Source organism: Schistocerca serialis, chromosome 4 (assembly GCF_023864345.2).
Source record: "Schistocerca serialis cubense isolate TAMUIC-IGC-003099 chromosome 4, iqSchSeri2.2, whole genome shotgun sequence".
NCBI classification, from domain to species: Eukaryota; Metazoa; Arthropoda; class Insecta; order Orthoptera; family Acrididae; genus Schistocerca; species Schistocerca serialis.
In genome coordinates this window covers 267,852,998-267,876,904 of record NC_064641.1, presented here as the reverse complement: position 1 = coordinate 267,876,904, position 23,907 = coordinate 267,852,998, and the positions used below count along the sequence as shown (strand labels likewise).

Below are 23,907 nucleotides of genomic sequence, written 5' to 3'. Positions count from 1 at the left end.
TTGCATTTATAGATGCTGCAGCTTTTTTTCAATTTGTTTCTACAGAAGTATGATATTAACTTCTATTCTGCTGAAATTTCATCTGTCCTATTATTTTCCTGTATAAATATGAAAAATTTATCCTTTTTATTGACTGCCCAATAGTGTGACACAGTCAGCATATTTCAGTTCCCACAGTATAGATTGCTCTCTTGAAAGAACTTCTGCTCCAAGTTCTTACAGTATATGACTGCATCACAATCAGGAGGCGACATCACATATAAGGAAAACTTATGAAAGAATGAAGCAGACATGTGAAAAACAGGTAAGCTCCCCTCTTCCGATGCAGTATAACAACTTGCTTTGTTGTATGCCACATCTGTTTGTAAGAAGTCTGTAAATATTTGGTTGCATTGTGCTGCTTTTGTCAAATTAGAATGGCTTGTATTTTTACTGAGACTGATGCTGAAATTTGAAGATTGTACATGGACATTCAAAATTTATGATGAGATGAACCTACACCAATGTTTTTATTCAATTTGTATGGATTGACAGTTGCACCTTTACAGGATCATGGATATTATATGCCGCTTTTATTGGGGGCTGCCCATTTACAGAAAAAGTTCCAGCATACTGTGATAAATTGTTATTTTTATATTATAACGGTTATGTTGAATGTGCAACACTATTGATTGTAACATCTGCGAACACAGTTTTTGTGTCTTTGTGAGATTTGAAGTTTTGTTGCTTGGTGACATTGCAGTTATGGTTTCTTTTGCGATACCAATCTGTTCTTATAATTTGTGTTAATATTCCTTGGCTTTCAAAACAGAGAAGAGAAAGGAGAAGGGACATGATCAGACGCGGCTGTGGTGTAAGAGCACTACAGCACATAAATACCCTAACTTTTGACACACTGCAGACTTATTGCCTATTTTTCTTTCTGCGCCGTTAAATGTAACACAGATCGGGTAATCTGAAATCCATGGCACTAAATCTACTGTGCTATGCTACATTGTTACTCCTCTAGATTCTGTGAAACTTGGCATCAAGGTCATGGGCACATCTTCAGTTGTGCACATTTTTAGGAGCTCTTGCGCATACGCAACTGGCATGACATTATTGTCTTAAGAGCCAAATACATATGGATATGATACACAGCATGCACGGTTCATGGTGTGCACAGCTAACCCTTACCACCCAACTACAAGATATATCAATGCCACCAGGTGGAAGCACACTGCAGCAGACTTTTATCCCATTTGCTTGGCATAAATCCTGCTAGACAGTAGCACACTCCTCCGTTATGTCAGTTCACTCATTATATAGTAAAATTAGATTGAACATCACCATATGTTATAGTTATACTGAAAGAAAAACCTATTTTGTTGGGCTCTGAATGGGATAGTATATTAAGTGTTAGATTTTATCATATAGTAATCCATTTGAGGCACTAAGAATCAAAGTACATCATCGACGATTGTGATGTTCATCTAGTGGAATGTGGGAACTGCCTAAAAGCAATATCCAAGCTGACTGGCACACCGACCCATCACCGTTAATCCGGCAGACGAATTCAATCTGGTGAGGGTCATTATGTCCTGTTATCGAGATTAACTTAATGCATTCCCTGACAAAAATGTGAAGCACCCAGAAGGGAAGGAGGAGACAGAAAGAAACTTCTTTAAAAAAATTTTCAAGTATGACTGCACTTACCAGTAAAATATTACACTTCCTGTAACCTGGATACATACACTGATTCAGTTGCGAAGGGTGTCATAAATCTGTTGTATCCTCTCCTGAATCAAGCTGGTGCACAACTGTTGTAACTGATCCTCAGCATACCAGATACTAGCAAAGGGTTGGAGTTGACACCTGAGTTGTTCCCACACATGTTCTCTCGGGGACAGATCTGGGAGCTTGTTGGGTCACAAGAGTACCTCAACATGACACAGACAGTTCATAGAGACAAGTGACACATGCCAATGAGCAAAGTTCTATTGAAAAATGGCACAACAATACTGTTACATGAGAGGCAAGAACTCTGTGGTGTGTAAAGGGATTGTAAATTGTGCTCTGGTGAAGTATGTGCCAAGTAAATGGATTAAGGACAGAAAAGACTAACCATGGTTTAACAACGAAATTTAGAAAATGCTGGAGGAGCAAAAGCTGTTCCACTCTCGATTCAAAAGAGAACACGCAAATGATGATAGGCAAAAGTTAATAGAAATTCATGCATCTGTAAAAAATATTGATGTGTAAAGCATATAGCAACTACCACTGTCACACCTTAGCAAAATATCTTGCTGAGAACATAAAAAAATTGTGGTCTTACGTAAAATCGCTAAGTGGATCTAAGACTTCTATCCAGTCACTGTTGACCAGTCTCGCGTGGCAGCAGAACATAGTAAAAGGAAAGACAAAGTTTTAAATTTCGCATTTAATAAATTGTTCGTGAACAAAAGTCAAACAAACATACCATCATTTGAACATTACACAGACTCCCGTATGGATGACTTAGTATAAGCATCCCTGGCGTAGAGAAACAACTGAAAGAGTTGAAAGCAAATAAGTCGTCATGTCCAGATCGAATCCCAGTTCGGTCTTAGAGAGTACTCTATGGCATTGGCTCCTTATTTTGGTTGCAAGCTTGCTTTTAACACAAAGCGGTGCAAAGACCCAAGTAACTGGAAAGAAATGCAGGTGACTCCTGTATATAACAAGGATAAAAGAACAGACCCGCAAAATTACAGATCAATATCCTTAATAACAGTTTGCACTAGAATTATTCAATGTGTTTTCAGGCTGAACATACTAAATTTCTTTGAGACGAAAAAGCCTCTGTCAAATCAGCAGGGTCTTGGAAAGCACTGCTCATACGAAACTCAGCTTGTTATTTTGTCATGTGATATCCCGTGAACTATGCATGAATGGCAACACGCGGATTCCATATTCCTATTAAAAAAAAAAAAAAAAAATCATTTGACACGGTACCCCACTGCAGACTGTTAACAAAGGTACGAGTGTACGGAATAGGTTCTCAGGTATCCAAGTGGCTTTAAGACTTCTTAAGTAAAGAAGCTAGTACATTGTCCTTGATGGTGAGTGTTTATCAGAGACAGGAGTATTGACAGGAGTGCCCCGGGAGGTGAGATAGAACTGCTGTTATTTTCTGTATACATAAATGATCTGGTGGCCAGTGTGAACAGCTATCTGCAGCTGTTTGCTGATGATGCTGTGGTGTACAGGAAGGTTTTGTCACTGAGTGACTGCAGAAGGATGCAAGATGACTTATTCACAACAGGTCAGATTAAATGAAGACATTGAAGCAATTCAGAGGCAGGCTGCTAGATTCGTTGCTGGTAGGTATGAACAACATGCACGTATTATGGAGAAGCTTTGGGAACTCAAATGGTAATCCTTGGAAGGAAGGTGACATTCTTCTCGAGGAACACTGCTGAGAAAATTAACAGAACTGACACTTGAAACTGACCTCAGAATGATTCTATTGGCACCAGTGTACATTCTGCTAAGGACCACGAAGATAAGATAAGAAAGATTAGGACCATAACGACATGATAAGAGAGATTAGGGCTTGTACAGAGGGATACAGGCAGTTGTTTTTCCCTCGCTCTCAGAGTACCCTCAACCACTACCAGCCATAACCTGAAATCATACTCGATGAATCCCCACACTGCGAGAGCAGGAGTAACATCACAGTGCCTCTCCAAAACATTGGAGGAATGGGACATTTTCCCAGGTTGCAGTCAACTGGCTGACGAAGGTCATTCAAGGTAATGCAGAACGGGGATTCATGGCTAAATACAACACCAGGACACATGTAAGCAAACCCTGCTTTCTCGTCAAGGCTCCACTCCAGATGCAGATCTTTGCATTATGGGAGGGAAATTCCCAACTCTGAACATCTGCTAATCTCTGAACAATAGCACAGGAAGATGCAGAATGGTGAACAGAGTCCATTACTTGTTCTCAGATGTAAGATGCAGGTGTGAAGGGGTTATGGTGTGTTTTGTGCATGATGTGGTGACCTCCCTTGCGGTGGTTAGACGTGGTCAACAAGAACCTTGACCCTTCACTCTTGGACTTGTGCAGTCCAATAGTCAACCACTGTCACAGCTTAGTGCCTCACAAATCTAGGCACTGCAGCATCCAATCAGCAGACCAAGTGGAATCCTACAATTAGGCCTCTTTCAAATACTGTCAGGTGCTAATAAATGTATCTCACATCACTATGCAGCATCTCTGTGTCCCCCACAGTGATCACTCAACATCTGTCACTGTTCAACCCCATATATAACATACCAGACCTGCTAACAATACTAAACTTGAACAACACTAATGCACTCTGGTGGCTGTTCTATGTTGCACGTAGAACTGGAACTCCAATCATTTACTTACAAGGTGATGGTATCTATGTGTTCACAATTACATCAATATCTGACCATGTCTTCTGGATGCTTTTGATTTTCATATTGATGTCTATTTGAACAGCAATGTGAGTACTGTAGTGTTATTGTCATTAAAACAGGTAATTTTAATGAAAGAAAATGAAGACAACCTGAATATCTGTCCTTTCACCAATCCACTTAGCTATTGCTTCTGCAGCAAAACCAACTCGTTGAATATCCATTGTATCGCTCTGCTTAGGTTTGCCTTTGGGTGGAAAATGCATAAATACAGGAGCTGTATTCAGACGAAGCTGAAAAATGAGAGTAACTCAGTTAGGAATCTGTCAGATAGTTTAAAACAATAAGACAGGCAAATAGCTACAAATTTTACCATCTGAAACACATCTGGACCTTCATCAAAATCTACTAAGGCAAAGAACAGCTTATTCGAATAGATCTGTGAATAACGGAAAGAGTTTGCAACAATTTGGAATTCATCATTGGCATGCCTGAAACACACAAGAACATGCAACAAAATTTTATGATTATGTTGAGTACTATATTACATTAAATATAATGATGTCAAAGGAAGTAACTGCAGAAAAAAATTTAACTACCTGCAAATTGCACATTGTCTTTGTGGTGCCATTGCTGTAAACATGACAATTACAGAATAATTTCGAGGCGTTGCTTTAACAAAATCTCGAAATCTGTTTCCATTGAATCGTATGACAGATCTCTTGAGATTCATATCAGTCAGTTGTTGAACCCTCTCTCCCAGACTGAGAGCCTGTAAAATGAAAGGAGTTGAACACTGAAGCTGCCACAAATAATTTAATATGTAGGTACTCACACATACTTAGAAATAATACCAACCTTTTTTGAAAATATCCTACTGTTTTGTGTGTATGTACAAGTAGAAGCATATTGACTGGATGATATATCACTCCTCTTTCAGAACACCCTGTACCCATTGTCTATAGTATCTCTCACAACTCTGAGTAATAGATTACTTTCCACTGAAATTTGTAAAAGGTTAAAACTACGAGTTGAGCTGGGATTCTAATCTGACCTTTGACTTTCGCATGTAACATGCACAATGAAACACACAAACATATCACAAAACGAAACTATATTCTGGGCAACCGCAGCTGTTGAAACGCATGATGTTAGGAGTACTTCCTAACATTATGCATCACAAAACTTTGGTAACGACAGTTCTGGTGTTAATTGTAGTCTTGCAGGGCGACTTGTCCAACTTCGGTGGAAAAAAAAAAAAACAAATCCTTGAGAGTTCCAGGTATGGGGAGAAAGATGGCATCATAAGACGTTCCTGATATTTATGGTAAGTGGGAGGGATAGGGAGGACGGGTGAGCATCGATAATTTATGTGGAATAATATTCATATAATTAATATCAGGCTACTTTGAAATACTAAGTGTTTTAAATTTTGTAATTTATATAAAACTCAATGACATTAAATTTCAATACTAGGTTGAAAACACAGAATTCCCTGAGGTTTTACAAAATTCCCTGAGATTTCCCTGATTTTTCCAGGTAAAACATAATTCCCAGTTTTCCAGAAGACTTGCCACCCTGTCCCTAACACTGTATTAATCTATCATGAAATTTCATGACAGTGTACAACCCACAGTATAGTAGAAGGTTCATTTTGGAAACAACTCCTCGGCTGCTGCTAAGTTGTTTCCTGCTATATTTTTTCCTTCCAAGAATGCAAGTCCAACAAAATAAGTTGAAGAACTTATGTGGGAATTGAATGTGTCGAGTTACAGATGGATTGAGGCTTTGAGTTAGGTTCATATACAGATGGCTCAGTTGTAACAAACATTACCGACAAAATGTTAAGATCTAGGTTTGAGACCCACTTCCGCACAGATTTTGAGCTTGTTGAATGTTTAATTACGGTGTACACTCCAGTACAGAGTTAGGTGTAATGTTCTAGCTACCTCCATATATGGAAGACACACAACTCGCAGTAGGCCTATAGGATTCCTACTACAAAAAAGTTGAGGCTATCACCTATTCCACAGAACTTATCAAAAGGTGATAGTAGGCCTGCTTCTTCATATATACACCTAGTATACAATCGTATTACACATTGACCGAGAGAGCGAGGTGGTGCAGTGGTTAAAACACTGGACTCGAATTCGAGAGGACAACGGTTCAAACCCACGTTCAACCATCCTGATTTAGGTTTTCAGTGATTTCCCTAAGGCACTTCAGGCAAATGCTGTGATGGTTCCTTTGAAAGGGCACGGCTAACTTTCTTCCCCATCCTTCCCTAACCCAAAGGGACTGATGACCTCTCTGTTTAGTCCCTCTCCAAAATCAATCAATACTGGCTTGCTGTACCATCTAGTAGCAAGAGGGTACACATAACAGAGCTGGTGAAGGAGGAACTCTTATCAGACTTGTGGAAAGGAGGAGGGTGTGGCGACAAAGCGGAAATACGGAAGCGTCCGATCCCGCCCGTCTGCTTTGACCCATGACGTCACAAATATGGCGGAAACAAAAACAAACACACACACTTTCCACAAGAAGCCTAAGGACACTAACGGGACAAGCGCGGGAAATAGGGTGTTTTGGGCGGGGGGGGGGGGGGCAAACTAAATATAAACAAATTTAGACGCCTTGCGTAGCTACACCGTGTAAGTGAAGACAGCCATGCATGAATACCCACCCACCTCCCGAGGGGTCGTAACGCCTGCAACCCATAGAAGATATAGATGCTTCAGTAGCTGATTAGTGTTTTTTGTCTTAAAAAAAAATCTCACGGGATAGAACGAACAGATCAGAAAAGTAAATAAAATAAGATAAAACAGAACTGGAGACAGCCACACTCAAACCAAACTCCGCGGCGTCATGACGTCACACACGACAACACCCTTACGTCACGGGTCAAAGCCGACGCGTGGGATCGGACGCTTCAGTCGACCCGACAAAGCACATTATCTTATAAAATAAAACAAGACCTACTGAAAACTGACGTTTATTTGTTATTGAACATATTAATGTGGGCACAACAAAGATTAGTGAGGAGGAGGGGGGGGGGGGGGGGAGTGGTAATAGCTCTACCATGCCCCCAACAGGGTACATCTTTGCCTAGTACGCATCAAACCTATAGGATGTTTTTCCTATTACATTAATGATGGCGCAGTGAAAGAGATGATATTTATAATATCTGGAATACTTGATACTTTATCATAATCTTTAAATTCTTTTGTGATTGGCATATACTGGCTGCATGTTTGATGTTGGTATTGGAGATTAGAGTCTTGCGTTTTCTGTATAGTTGTTCGTTCTGCATAATCTGTCATCTAAATGAGATAACTTGGATGCCCACCCGGGTCATTACAATTTACGTACCTACGATTATAACCACACAGAGCAACGGAGCGTCAGGTATATCTACGTTACAGCATCGAATGACCAACTGCATTAACACTACAAAACCACTGAATTGGGTAATTTAGCAACCGAGATAGCAAAGCCTGAAAGGATGTCGACATATTTTGTTCTCGGGATTCGATTGTGTCTAGGTGAATCCATGTAGTATGTGTATTAAAGGGCACACTCTGTGATTCTGGTCACGTTCCCAACCACTTAATCTAATCTTCGATGAAGTTCAAATAACACACAAAAATATCTCCCGAAGGAAACGAGGACATGGATCGAAGGTGACAATGTCAGCATGGGTGAAGCATAGCTTTTGTGTTCTGTTATACATACCTCTTTTTTCCGTGCTTGAGCCTCTACCGAATGAACAACACATATTGCTCCTATAACACATACTATTACTATTATTTTTGAACACTTCATGTTTCCCATGCTTTGTTTACGTGTCCGGCGTGAAACTAACAGCTGATGGTCGCCATATTTATCTTTTGCGAGCCAATGCAAAGCTACCATCGTTTCGATTGGCCACAACTACGCGCAGATGCGTGCCGCCAAAGTACTGGATGGATGGAAGTGGTAAAAGCATTTAAGTTTGAAAGCAGGCCGTTGAAGACGTAGAGCGAGCTAGTGAATAATCGTGTTTAGTTGTGCGTTGACGGAGAGTTGAGAGTAGGAAATGTCTTTTCCGCGAGCGAAACGATTTACGGAAAAACCAAGTAAGTTTTTAATTCAATTGTGTATTGCCACCTATATCAAAACATGCAGCAATTGAATTCACAAATAATGATATATCATCTGTTTTATTACATCTCATGAACTTTACCGAAAGTGTGTATCAGACAAATTGTTTTTTGTAAGACAGTTCAAAGTGTGTTTTATGGGAAAAGCCTGTTCTTGACAGCTGTCATCAATGTTGTCGATTTCTTTAAAGGACGCTTTGACGAGGCACTAGGTATTCACCTTCTCAGTCGTCTACTAAGCCATCCATTTTTATTCTTTTTATTTTTTGAGTATCAGCTGCGGTTATTTCCCCAGACAAATAATATGTTGTGAATTGCCTATATCTATGTTTGCTACGTATACGTTTATCACTCTACAGCGTGTTATTTACAATTCATGTTACTGTACTGCGGTACATCGCAACCGCGTTTCTTGCCGCAAATGAATTCTTGTGTTATGAAAAACAATTTCAACATACGGATTTTCGCCTGACATATGAATAAGCGCAAGAAATAAACAACTTGTGATACTCATAAGTTGACAGACCTACGGATACCGAACGAAAATAGAGTAGGGTAACCTAGTAGTATTTATCAACAGAAAATTGGGTATACAAATAACTGTACAGATGATGATTTGTTTAAATGAATCATATTGGTAGAACATATTACACGCACCTAAGGAACTCTTAATCGAAACTGTTACCAGAATTTTATATTAACCACTAGTGCAACTCTTTGCGAGTCTAATAGGTTTTATTTGCTAAATATGCACGACTTGGAAATATATGTCTACTTAAAACACTTCACAAAGAGATAAGACTGGGGACTTGGTTGTGACCAGATGAGTGAAGCGTCACATTTGGTTTTCAGGAAGTCCACTTATTTCTGTAGTCGCACCTAAAAAGTTTAGGAGACTCATATTAAAAAAAAAAAAAAAAATCAATAAAGAATCGCCTATTTTGAACATGTGGTGAACAGCAAACAAAATGAAATATTATTCTTGTGCACTCAGGAATGGTTTTCTTAAGAGCTACAACTTGAATAATAGGCAAACTTTCATTTACTTCTGACACTTCCCAAGTGCATAGTGATTAACTGTCGTTTGTTGCACTTCACCCACTCATCCTGAAAAACTACTAAGACACAGTTAAGAAGGAAGATGTGAACTATGTTTTACTTGTTCTAGAATACTGGTACTTAGTAGTAGACACACTGTGCAGAGTAAAATGGTCTTCGCTGCTCAGCAAAGGATGGATAATGACTATAAAAGAACTTCTCACCTCCCTGATATGTAGCCTGACTTTCAGGCTGACCATATTTTTTGTCAGTGTGCACGTAAGATAATACTTAAATGCTTTAAAGACTAGTAATTTAATGTCATCTGATTCTAGAAGAATTACTAGAAATAGCTACTGGTATTCTTAGCTACTAAAGTAAATCATTCCAGGTGATCACTTGTGACTTATCTTAAGAGTCTCATGAACCTACAGTAGATTCCAGAGATGTCGTAGAGAACCTTGGAACGTAAATTCTAATATTATGCAATTTCTGTGTAATAAAACCATCAGGAATTAAAACATCTAACACACATTACTTGAGCAAAGATTTGTTGGGTGTTATAAAAATCAACAATGTGTTGTTCTTCACATCATACACCCGTGCACACACCAAATAACCAGAAGAGCATTTAGCAGTGTCGGATGGTACAAGATGGTTGAAATTCTGAGAAAAATAGGGATAAGCTGTAAGGAAAGATGGTTGATCTACATCCATACTCCGCGGAGGGTACTTTGAGTACCTCTATCGGTTCTCCCTTCTATTCCAGTCTCGTATTGTTTGTGGAGAGAAAGATTGTCGGTATGCCTCCGTGTGGGCTCTAATCTCTCTGATTTTATCCTCATGGACTCATCATGAGATATACGTAGGAGGGCGCAATATACTGCTTGACTCCTCGGTGAAAGTATGTTCTCGAAACTTCAACAAAAGCTCGTACTGAGCTACTGAGCGTCTCCTGCAGAATCTTCCACTGGAGTTTATCTATCATCTCCGTAATGCTTTCGCGATTACTAAATGATCCGGTAACGAAGTGCGCTGCTCACCGTTGGATCTTGTCTGTCACTTTTACCAACCCTTTCTGGTTCAGATCCCACACTGCTGAGCAATATTCAAGCAGTGGGCGAACAAGTGTACTGTAACCTACTTCCTTTGTTTTCGGATTGCATTTCCTTAGGATTCTTCCAATGAATCTGTCTGGCATGTGCTTTACCGACGATCAACTTTATATGATCATTCAATTTTAAATCACTCTTAATGCCTACTCCCAGATAATTTATGGAATTAACTGCTTCCAGTTGCTATATTGTAGCTAAATGATAAAGGATCTTTCTTTCTATGTATTCGCAGCACATTACACTTGTCTACATTGAGATTCAATTGCCATTCCCTGCACCATGCGTCAATTCGTTGCAGATCCTCCTGCATTTCAGTACGAATTTCCATTGTTACAACCTCTTGATATACCACAGTATCATCCACAAAAAGCTTCAGTGAACTCCCTATGTTATGCACAAGGTTGTTTATGTATATTGTGAATAGCAACAGTCCTACAACACTCCCCTGCGGCACACCTGAAATCACTCTTACTTCGGAAGACTTCTCTCCATTGAGAATGACATGCTGCATTCTGTTATCTTGGAACTCTTTAATTCAATCACACAATTGGGGTGATAGTCCATATGCTCTTACTTTGTTCATTAAACGACTGTGGGGGAACAGTATCGAACACCTTGTGGAAGTCAAGAAACACAGCATCTACCTGGGAACCCGTGTCTTTGGTCCTCTGAGTCTCATGGACGCAGAGCGCAAGCTGGGTTTCACACGATTGTCTTTTTCAAAACCCATGCTGATTCCTACAGAGTAGATTTCTAGTCTCCAGAAAAGTCATTATACTCGAACATAATACATGTTCCAATATTCTACAATATGTACAAGAGCTAAGAGGGATGAAAAAGAGCGCAAGACCAGAAACGAACTATTTGGATTAAAATTGGTATAAGACAAGGATGTAGTCTTTCACCTGTACTGTTTCTTCTATACACTGAAGAAGCAGCAACAGAAATAAAAGAAAGGTTCAAGAGTGGAATTAAAATTAAAGATGAGAGGATATCAATGATAAGATTCGGTGATGACATTGCTATCCTCAGTGAAAGTGAAGAAGAATTACAGGATTTTCTGAATTGAATGAAGAGTCTAATGAGCACAGAATACGGATTGAGAGTAAGTCAAAGACAAAAGTAATGACAAGCAGCAACAATGAAATGGAGAGGGTCTTAACATCAGGACTGATGGTCATGAAGTAGAAGTAGTTAAGGAATTCTGATACCGAGGCAGCAAAAAAACCAATGATAGACGGAGCAATGAAGATGTCAAAAGCAGACTAGCACTCCCAAATAGGGCATCCCTGGCCAAGAGAAGTCTACTAGTTTAAACATAGGCCTTAATTTGAGGAAGAAATTTCTGAGCATGTACTTTTGGAGCACAGCATTGCATGATAGTGAAACATTGTCTGTGGGAAAACTGGAAAAGAAGAGAATCAAATCATTTGAGATGTGGTGCTACAGAAGAATGTTGAAAATTATGTGGACCGATAAGGGGTGAGGAGGAATTTACGAGGAAAGAGTATATGGAAAACACTGAAAATATCAAGGAACAGGATAGTAGAACATTCGTTAAGATATCAGGGAATAACTTCTGTTGTACTACAGAGAGCTGTGGAGGGTAAAAACTGTAGAGAAAGACAGAGACTGGAATACATCCAGTAAATAATTGAGGTCACAGTTTGCAAGTGCTACTCTGAGATGAAGAGGTTGGTACAGGAGAGGAATTTGTGGCAGGCCACATCAAACCAGTTGGAAGACTATTGGCTCGAAAGAAAGAAAGAAGAAAGGAGAAAAAAGAGAAAAGGTAGTGTTCAGTATGTGAATCTTGTGCTTGTGAAGCAACATTGATAGCGTAAGTTAAATCTGAATGTTTCCAGTGTAAAATACAAGAGACTACCAATAATCCCTGCATCATTGTCTTTTGGATATGCAGTTTGATTAATCGCCGCACAGTTTCCAAATCTTTGGCTTTGAAAAACTAGATAGCAGTCCATTTTGTTTACCACATTATCAAACTACTCTTGTAATTGTTTGGTGCAATTATGAATCATTTCGTCAGATCCCATCATCCACATGAAATAAAAAGATAAGATTTTCATTGAAACACATACATGGATCAGCACTGCTCTCCTGTAAATTTGATTTCGTAAGATATTCTATCACGCACTTATACCAATATTTTACTGATTTTCAGTCTATACAAGTGTTAAAGCAATCTTCACAGACGACCTATACCATCATCATACCCTGTATCTGTTACATGTAAATTTCTTTCTCCAAAGAACCATTCTGGAATGCCATTTTGACGCAGTGAAAGAGATGATATTTATAATATCTGGAATACTTGACACTTTATCATAATGTTCCAATTTTGGTGAACAGCAACACATCAAAGGGCTGTCATTGTTTCATACCTAACCTCAAGGCTAAATGTTTCAGAAAAATAGACTCCTGACTAAACCCTTTTGCAACTGATCTTGCCTTGTGGCAGATGAAGCTATTGTTGTTATCCAGTTTTGTTGCGAACACTCATCAACCCAGCTGACTAGTTTCCAGATGCAAAACTTTTAATGTGAGTGCATTTCTTCATCCATTGCAGCTTTCCTATTTTCTGCATCTGAAGGGTTCACTGCTTTGTCATAATCATTTGTATCTTTCCTCAATATCAGCACCTTTGGTTGCTCAGATTCATCTTGGTAATGTATTGGCCTTCTAATCACGTGACTGTTTTGCAAAATTTGACATCCATCTGTATTTTCAGCTCCACTTGGAGGTCATTTACATCTTCAGTCACTTCATTATGATCATGATGATATTAGATGGTGTCACACTTGTAAAATCATCCACAGTTGAGATGTCAATTAACTTAGCAATATCATTCTTCAGTAGTGGTTGTAAATCTTACGTCTTGACTGACAATGTCTGAATGAATGTCTGTCAGGAAGGTATATAAGACAGCCACAGTCGTTATAGCCAAAGATTTGGCATCTAATTTCTTCCAATCCTTTGCTGCAATCCAGACAAAACATTCTGTCCCAAATACTTTCAGATGATCAGGCTGTCTCTTCTTTCTAAAAACTAAACTTTCCCTTAAACACTCGATGACCCATTAGGTTAAGAGTATGAGATGCAACAAGTACAGCTTCACCCCACAAGGCTTTTGGAGTATACCTTGCTGACTGAAGTCACGAATGTACCATCTCATACAGAATCCTGTTCTTGTTTTCAGCTACTAAATTTTGCTGTGGTGTATACGGCACAGGCAGAGAATGTTTCAACTTGATTGACTCGGTATATCTTTTTACATCATAGTTATCAGCCTCATTGCCACCATCAGTTTGCAGTTCTTTAATATTCACTTGAGCTTCTGTTTTTATTGTCTGAATGAATATTGGTAACTTATGTCTAATGTCATCTTTTTGCCACAAAAGATGTCACCCTTAAACCAGGAACTTCATCCTTAAAAACAAGAAAATATCATAGCTTGCGAAATCCTTTTCTTCCATTGGACCACAGACTTCGGCAAAGACTAAATCTCCTCGGCTAGTTGATTTACGGTCTGTTACTGAAAACTAGTAGACATTGTTTACATAGCACACAATCCTCACAAAATTCACCATTGACTTTTTCATCACTACTATATGCTGACACTAGTGATTGTGCATGACATTTATTCTGATGCCCAAATCTCTCATGCTACATTTGAAGAATATCAGTATCTCCTTTTACAACAAGACTTTTCATGCTGAATCGCTGGTAAATGTTTTTACATTGTTGGTGGTTTGTTTTTGCATGACATGTAGATGTTAATGGTGTGATAATTAATCAGGAAGTGAAGACAGCCAATCAGGAGTCAGATGCAGATAGCCAAATAAGATTCTGCTTCATTTGTTTTGCTGTGTAAATAAATGCACATTCTAGCTATTCTTTCAGCAAGATTGTAATACCAGACACTGTAAGTGCACTTCAACATAAATATGATTGAAGCTGTGCTATTATGTTCCTGAAAGACGTTATCCTTTAAAAGAAATCATTGAAGGATGTCCCACAAGTTATGCACTAATCGACATTCTCATTGGGTGTCAACAGTTCACTCATGATTGGCCATCTTTATTTCTTGGAATTCATCTACACATTGTGCAAAAACTGTCAATGTGCATTTTGACCAAATAACTGTCACTGCTAAACAGTAAAGTTCATTCTTGCTTTCAGATAGAGCTACAGAAATTGGTATGTTGACCCTGTATAACCACATATCTTACTATTGTTTTGATACTTTCATCAATACTTTTCTTGCAGCCTTTCTAACAGAGAGTAAATTACAAGCATCATCTGGACAGCACCACAGATCTTTGAAATATTGCCTAGTCCACTATCCCAACAAAAGTTTCAGTATCAGTATGACCACTTCCAAATTCTTTGATGTGCACATTATTCTTAGTGCTGACTATTTTATTTAGTGCATCAAACGGATTCTACAAAACATACCAATCGCAACAGTTAGTTGCATGATGTGTAGCATGTCTGTTAATAGACCGTTTGTCATACACTGATATACCTACACTTGTAGCTAAATCAGACATTATGGACAACATCTTTCTTGGACTGAATTCTAATATTTTCATCCTCAATAACATTGCAGAACCACCATGACTAGGATGCTGCATTTGTTTAATTCTCTCCCTTGTATTCGCAACTTGTAATTCAGACATATTTTCTACAAACAATGGAAAATCCAGGATGGAATAATGACAACATTCATAAAGGATAGTGTGCTAATCACCATGTAGTGGAGATGTTGAGTCGCAGGCATAGGCCCAACAAAAGGACCTGTCAACAAGTAAGCTTTCTGCCAAAAGGCCTTCTTCTGAATCAGCTAACATACATATACTGTCATTCATGGTAACACAACTCACACACACACATTGTCTGTGAGAGTTGCAGTTGTGTAAACGTTGTATGTATGTTTTCTAGTTCAGAAGGGCTTTTGGTCAAAAGCTTATGTATTTAGCAGATCTAGTGAAAGACCAAGCTAAATCACGTAAATGTGATCAAATCCTTTTGACAATGTCTGAAGTAAATGTGTACACAAATCAGCTACACACAAAATTCAAGCTTTCGCAACAAATTGTTGCCTCATCAGGAAAGAGGGAAGGAGAGGGAAAGACGAAAGGATGTGGGTTTTAAGGGAGAGGGTAAGGAGTCATTCCAATCCCGGGAGCGGAAAGACTTACCTTAGGGGGAAAAAAAGGACGGGTACACACTCGCGCACACACACACACACACACACACACACACACACACACACACACACACACACACACACACACATATACAGACACAAGCAGTTGATGTCTGCTTGTGTCTGTATATGTGTGGATGGATATGTGTGTGTGTGCGCGCGAGTGTATACCCGTCCTTTTTTCTCCCTAAGGTAAGTCTTTCCGCTCCCGGGATTGGAATGACTCCTTACCCTCTCCCTTAAAACCCACATCCTTTTGTCTTTCCCTCTCCTTCCCTCTTTCCTGATGAGGCAACAGTTTGTTGCGAAAGCTTGAATTTTGTGTGTATGTTTGTGTTCGTTTGTGTGTCTGTCGACCTGCCAGCACTTTCATTTGGTAAGTCACATCATCTTTGTGTATGTCCACAACAATGTAACATCACAAGCTGCCTGCGTGAATTCCTCATCTGGTAGGACACCTTATTTAATTAAACATCTCTATTATCAATGAAACTAATGTGCTTAGCAGAACTGTGCACATCTGCTACCATGTCAGGAATTAAAATATCTAACAAATGTGCTGCTTAAGCAGAGATTTACTCTGTGTTGCAGAGTGTGTATGTGGTGTAGATTATTATTGAGAGTGGTTAGTTAAGTTATTAATGATGTACCTAGTACGAAGTGTTGAGGGGTTAACTAAACCAAAGTGCCCAGGTAAGTTGAGTTGCAGCAAACTAGAAATGGGTTCTCAAGAGATATTGATCAGTACCAACCCAGCATTTCCCTTGAAGTAATTGGAGACAGGTCACCATTTGTGTGACAGCTTGGTGCTATCATGAACCTGTCATATCTTGGATAACCTGCTCAAATGTTTGACACAGTGTGGTGTAACCTGTGTGATACTGAATGCAGAGAAACTTCATGTACGTAAAAGGTTGCTTAGCAGAAAAATGGCCTTCAGTGACACCGCTGCTAAACCCATGTATAACTAGGGATTTGTCTGAATCCAAACTATTTTACATTTCTATACATCCTGTATATAAGACTGATTGCATGTTCAGATAGCTCAGCAGCATTCTGCTGACAGGTGCAGTGGTTTGTGAATATGGTTTATGGACCTCCAATCTCCAGAAGGGTTAACTTATCATACCAGTGAGAAAAGTAAGAGTGCTTGTACTGACAAATCATTGTTGCTTTCAGCACTTTCTCCATTGGTGGATTGTTTTCATTACTGGTTTCATTACCTCCAGTTCAAATTGAGGTGCTGTGGAGACTAGATAATAAATCCTAAAATGGAATGTAATTGACCTGAGAAACTTATGGCTTCGAAGCAACACACAAGATTTGTCTATTAATGATTACAGGATTATCACAATTTTGTGACTGTTTTTATTTATGTTGTGAAAGACTGAACAAATTTTCACTCTGCAGTGGAGTGTTCACTGATTTGAATCTTCCTGGCAAACTGAAACTGTGCACCAGAATGGGAGTAGAACCTGGGTCCTTCGCCTTTCACGGGCAAATGTTCTAACGACTGATATATCCAAGCTTGACTCTCAACCAACCCAAGCTCTAGGGTCTGTGATGAGTTGTGCTTGGGTTGCTCAGTCGGTAGAGCACTTGCCCGTGAAAGGCAAAGGTCCTGGTTTTGAATTATGGTCCAGTCCATATTTTTAATCACTCAGGAAGTTCCACTGTTAAACTTTTCAAATCTTTTTACGGACCAGTGCAATTTTTTAAGAAATGAATTTCAATTTGAATGTCCTTGCGGAAGGAACAGGTGATCTTGATATGTCCATTTCTAGATGTTTTTTGTCTATCACTGCAGAGATTAGTGACATCCTTTCTCCATTATGGTGCTATAAAGTGGGATTGTTGATTGGAGAATATACTGAGCTTGTGTGTTGGTCCATGTTTTAGCTCATGGCAGAAATCTTAGTCGAAAAATGTCAGTTTGTGTTTATGGAGGCTCAGAATTCCGGAGGACTGTGATGAACTGAATTTAGTGTATGATCGACAATGTAGAAAAATAGAGATTGTTACTTACTGTAAAGAAGATGTGTCAAGCTGCAGACAGGCACAATTAGGACACTTACATAAAGCTTTCAGCCACAGCCTTCGTCAGTAAAAGGGAAAAACACACTTTTCACACACACAGGCAAGCACATCTTGAGCACATATGACCGCCAACTCCAGCAGCTTGAGCCGGAATGCAACTATCATATGGGAAGCAGGCAGCAATCAGGAGAGGGCGAGGAAGAGGAAGTGGAAAGGATAGTAGTGTATGGGTGGGGGACGAGGTGAACTCTGTGTTGCAGAATGTGCAGAGACTGGAATGCACACAGGTGCAGCATTAGGGAGATTATGGGCAGGGAGTTGGGGTGGGGGGAGGAGGGAGCGAAAAGGAAGAGGAACAGGGAAAGATGGGCAGTTCCATTGGAGAGGGTTGCAAACAAAGAGCATGGGAGGTGAGAATGGGATAGGATCGAGTGGGTGGAAACTGTTGGGTGGAGGGTGTGGGGACAATATGTTACCATAGGTTGGGGCTGGGGTAATTAGAGGAGTGGAGAATGTGTTGTAAGAAAAACTCCCATCTACGCAATTCAGAAAATCTGGTGGTTGGGGCAGAGGATTCAGATGGCTTGCGTAGTGACGCAGCCTTTGAAATCAAAAATGTTATGTTCAGCTGCCTGTTGTGCCACAGGGTGGTCTACTTTGCTCTTGGCTGCAGTTTGGCAGTGGCTGTTTATCCAGGTGGACAGCTGTTAGGTCGTCGTACCAGTATAAAAAGATGTGCAATGATTGCAGCAGAGATGGTAAAGGACATGGCTGCTTTCACAGGTGGCATGGCCCATGATGGGGTAGGATAAACCTGTGAGAGGACGGGAACAGAAGTGCTGGGTGGTTGGACTGGGCAGGTCTTGCACCTTGGACTTCCACAGAGTTTGATTCTTGTGGCAAAGAGTTGGGATTGGAAGTGGCATAAGGTTGGATTAGGATGTTGTGGAGGTTGGCTGGTCCGCAGAAACCTGGTACTGCAAAAACACATCTTCATGGCAGAGGCATCCCAGAACCATCTCTGCTCTCTCCCCAAGATACTACTACTCTACAATGTGTATTCCATACATCACATCTCTGAAACTGAATCCCTTGCTCTCCAGCACTTGGAGGAGCATTCTAGACACCAACTTCATAAGTTATCCAACCTGCTGACATCCTACTGCCATCTCAGGGCACCTATGTCCATCACCTATCATACCCACACTGTTCCTCTTTGTCCACCCCTCATGGCAGCAAAACCCTACCTAACTGACCTTTTCAAGTTGCCAAATCCTCCAAAACTCTCTACCAACTCTCCACCAAATCTATAGCCAAAACATTCCTGAAACACTGTTGTTAACCTCTTCACCAAAACCCTCAGCTCCATGGAGGCTCCTATCCAAATGCCTCACCTTTAGCTCTGTACCCAAATTTAACCTCACTGGACTTGTCGAAGCCCTACTCTCCTTCTCCTGATCCCTGCAATGGAAGCACTTATTTGCTGCCAATCCCTCCAACCAAAACCAGACTAATTTCAGGACTGAACCCTGTCTTCCAGTTTGTATCACTATCCAACCATGATCCCCCCCCCCACTTCCCCCATAACCACCCACTGGTCACCTTCCAGGAATTCCTTACCTCCAGCTTAGCCTCACCATCCTTCCCCAGGTCCCTTCCTCAAATCACCAACCTTTCTGTAGAAGAAAGAACAGCCATACATACCCTCAAGTCCTGACTTAATCATCCTACTTGTTATGAACTGCAGTGACTACCTGGCAGAAGGCCTCTGACCCCCCAGGGGCTCCACAACTCTTTTGTGGATACGTGCATAGCGAGCACGGGACCCCGAGCTAATGTGGCCCTCCTTTCTTTCCGGGCTGCATACCTGCCTTTTCCGCATCCTTCCCTCTCCCCCATCTTCGCCCCTCCTCCCCTCACCTCTGGCTCTTTCCTTCCCTTTCTCTCCCTCTGGGAGTATGGTTTGTGCCTATGTCCGGAGACAGACGCTCGTAAATGTACCGCATTCTTCGCCTTCTCTGCTTGTATGTCTTCATCCTTCCTTTGTCCTTCTCTTTTCCTTACCTCTTCTCTTTACCCTTTTCTCCACTGCGGTGTTTGAGACCTCTCCTCTTTCCTTTCTCTTTCTTTGTTTTTCCCTTTCTCTTTCTTCCTCCCTGTGCGTGTCTGAAGGCCGACCCACGCATTTTTGTGCGTAGCCGGTGACAGGGTAACGCGTAATTCCCCGCCCCGGGTAGACAGGTAGGACACGTACGTACCCACTGGTAACAGCCAGACCCAGGGAGGGGTGATTACCCGAGCTGATACCTTCCGAAAGTGCTGATTGGTCCCTCTGTCCGTTTGTCGGGAGGTGTGACCTGAGGTGTGGACAATCACCTAAGACGGGAGTGCCCTCAGAGAGGGCCCCCACAAGGGAGGAGCGCGCTATTGGAGACGTCGGTAATCATGGGGGATTCTTCCGCAATGGTTTCCTCACCTTCCACTGTGTCTGCTCACAAGCGTAAGTTCACTGAGTCTCGGCCACAGACAGTTCTTCCATCGTTGCCACAGTTCCTTGTTGTTTCTCGGTCTGACGAAGGTCACGACTTCTCCACGGTCAACCCTTTCATTATTCAGAAAGGTGTCGACACAATTGCAGGTCCTGTAAAGTCTTGTTCCAGATTACGGAATGGCATCTTGTTAGAAACAGTCAGTGCCCTCCAGGCACAAAAATTGCTGCGTACTTCACTGCTCCACACCTTCCCTGTCTGGGTTGAAGCGCAACGCACTTTAAATTCCTCGCGTGGAGTCGTTTATACACGCTCCCTCGATGGATTGTCTGACGAAGAAATTCAGCACTACCTGTCTGACCAGGGCGTAACGGCTGTTCATAGAGTTATGAAAAGGGTTGACAAGAACATCATTCCAACCCGCACTGTCTTCTTGACATTTGACAAAGTTCAGCTCCTATCGAAAATCAAAGCAGGCTATGAGATAATTTCCGTTCGCCCTTACGTCCCAAACCCTACGCGTTGCTATCGGTGTCAGCGGTTCAGTCACACCAGCCAGTCCTGTTCCAATCGGCTAAATGTGTTATGTGTGACAAGGATGCCCATGAGGGTGCTTGTCCACCTCCATCCCCTCGCTGCATCAACTGTATGGGTGACCACACTGCTTCCTCTCGAGATTGCCCTGTTTTTAAGGATGAAAAGCTCATTCAGGAAATCAGAGTGAAGGAAAAGGTGTCGACCTTTGCTGCTCGAAAATCATTTGCCAGTCGACAGCCCACCGTGCCTCAGACAGGAAAATACGATCCTTGCTTTTCCTCGGCCAACAAAGGAGGCGGCCACGCAGACTTGCGACCTCACCTTTAGTGCCACGGTCGTCAGATCAGCCAGTGCAAAGATCGCCCTTTCAACCTCACCACTTTCGCCTGCCCACTCTATGGCTCACCCTTCATCGGGTTCTGCTAAATCTTGAGCCCAGAAGTCAGACACCAAGACTTCGAAAAAAGAGCATACTCGTGAAGATTTTTTATGTACCCCAACTTCGCAACCATCGGTTCCTCCTTCTTCTAAACATCATATTTCCAAGAAGGCTACAAAGAAACCCAGTTCATCTCCTTCCCCGCCAAGGCGTCCCATGTACAGCACCACCTGGCGGAAATCGCCCTCGGCCGTCTTCTGTGTCGCCGAGGCGCACTGCTGGCGGCCGATCAACCGGCCGATCGCTGGTGGCAGGAGCTGCTCCTGAACAACCTATGGATCAGGATCTTCTGCCTTCGGCTGAATGCCATTCCATGCTGTTGGTTGCAAGCTCTGAGCAGTCGTTGAGTTGACAGCAACCTTGGTCACATTCCTCCATTTGCTGTTCACCCTATGTCCCTTATCCACTGGAATATCCGCGGCATTCGAGCCAGTCGGGATGAATTGTCGATCCTCTTACCATCCTACTCGCCGGTCATCTTCTGTCTTCAGGAAACAAAGCTGTGTCCCCATGACCGCTTTGTTCTCCCTCATTTTCAGTCCGTCCGATATGATCTCCCCTCTGTTGAAGGCACTCCAGCCCATGGAGGACTCATGATTCTTCTCCATGATACTCTCCATTATCACCCAATCCACTTAAACATTTCCTTCCAAGCTGTTGCCGTCCGTCTTTCCCTTTCTGGATACACGTTCTCTCTTTATACTGTATACATTCCATCGTCCACACCAATGGCACGAGCTGATCTCTTTCATCTTCTTGGTCAGCTTCCACCCCCCTATTTGCTGGTTGGGGACTTCAATGCCCACCACCCACTTTGGGGATCTCCACATCCTTGTCCATGTGGCTCACTATTGCTAGACGTCTTCCACCAAGCGGATCTAGTTTGCCTCAACACTGGGGTCCCTACATTTTTGTCTGCCTCCATGACAAATTTCTCTCATTTGGATCTTGCGGTCAGTACTGTTCCGCTAGCTCGGCGCTTCGAATGGTTCGCCCTTGATGATACACACTCGAGTGACCACTTTCCATGTGTCCTTAGACTGCAGCCTCAACTGCCATATATGCGCCCGCGACGCTGGAAGTTTGCCCTTAGCTGATTGGACACTTTTTTTATCTCTAGCGACATTCGATGACCGTCACTTTTCCAGCGTCGACGATGAGGTCACACATATTTCCGACATTATTCTTACAGCTGCGGAACGTTCAATACCACGCACCTCCGAATTGCCCCGGTGCCCCCCAGTTCCTTGGTGGAACGAGGCATGCCGTGACGCAATACGTGAGCGGCGACATGCTCTTCGCGTTTTCCGCCACCATCCTACTTTGGCCAACTGCATCCGCTATAAGCAGTTCCGTGTGCGATGCCGTCGTGTCATCCACGATAGCAAGAAGGCAAGCTGGAAAGTCTTTATTAGCTCATCTAACACCTTCACTCCCTCCTTGGAAGTTTGGAGTCGGCTTCGATGGTTCTCGGGCGCGCCTAGTTTCTCCCCGGTCTCTGGGCTCGCTGTCGCGCATGATACATTAGTGGACCCCGTCGCAATTTCTAACTCATTGGGTCAGCACTTTGCTGAGATTTCGAGCTCTTCAAATTACCCACCAGCGTTTCTCCCGAAGAAACGTGCAGCAGAAGTGCGACATCTTGCTTTCTCCTCTCAAAATCGCGAGAGCTACAATACTGTTTTTTCCATGCGGGAACTCCAACATGCACTCTCTTATTCTCGCTCCTCCGCCCCAGGACTGGATAGTATCCACGTCCAAATGTTGCTGCATTTATCAACCCATAGTCTGCGTTACCTCCTTCGCCTTTATAATCGAATTCGGACCGACAGTACTTTTCCCAGACGATGGCGGGAAGCTATTGTCGTTCCTGTTCCGAAACCTGGAAAGGACAAACATCTCCCCTCTAGCTATTGCCCCATTTCTCTCACGAGTAGTGTCTGTAAGGTTTTGGAGCGTATGGTGAATTACCGTTTAGCTTGGTGGCTGGAATCCCGCAGTCTTTTAACACCTGCCCAATGCGGATTCCGAAAGCATCGTTCTGCAGTTGACCATCTTGTTGCTCTCTCCACTTATATCATGAACAATTTTCTCCGGAAACGCCAAACAGTAGCAATATTTTTTGATCTGGAGAGAGCATACGATACCTGTTGGAGGACAGGCATCCTCCGCACACTGTTCTCTTGGGGCTTTCGATGTCGGCTGCCCCTTTTTCTTCGCGAATTTATGGCAGAGCGCACATTTAGGGTGCGGGTGAACACTACTCTCTCCTGTACTTTCTCCCAAGAAAACGGGGTACCCCAGGGCTCCGTGCTGAGTATTGTACTGTTTGCCATTGCCATAAATCCAATTATGGATTGTCTCCTTCCTGATATCTCGGGCTCCCTCTTTGTGGACGATTTTGCGATCTACTACAGCTCTCAACGGACCAGCCTTCTTGAACGACGTCTTCAAGGATGTCTCGATCGCCTCCACTC

General features: G+C 41.9%; 2 protein-coding genes across 2 annotated transcripts in view; one reads left to right on the top strand and one right to left on the bottom strand.

Moving 5' to 3' along the window:
* Positions 1-8,304, bottom strand: part of LOC126473792 (tumor suppressor candidate 3) — a 52,337-nt gene extending 44,033 nt beyond the window's left edge. The window contains exons 1-4 of the mRNA XM_050101066.1: positions 8,139-8,304; positions 5,006-5,178; positions 4,780-4,897; positions 4,559-4,699 (exon numbers count right to left, since the gene is read on the bottom strand). Coding sequence (XP_049957023.1) covers positions 4,559-4,699; positions 4,780-4,897; positions 5,006-5,178; positions 8,139-8,237 — 531 coding nt within the window. The 5' untranslated portion in view covers positions 8,238-8,304. The remainder of the gene's footprint in view (positions 1-4,558; positions 4,700-4,779; positions 4,898-5,005; positions 5,179-8,138) is intronic.
* Positions 8,305-8,356: 52 nt separating this feature from the next.
* The window catches only part of LOC126473791 (hyaluronan mediated motility receptor-like), a 129,414-nt gene continuing 113,863 nt past the window's right edge, over positions 8,357-23,907 (top strand). Inside the window, exon 1 of the mRNA XM_050101065.1 lies at positions 8,357-8,521. Coding sequence (XP_049957022.1) covers positions 8,482-8,521 — 40 coding nt within the window. The 5' untranslated portion in view covers positions 8,357-8,481. The remainder of the gene's footprint in view (positions 8,522-23,907) is intronic.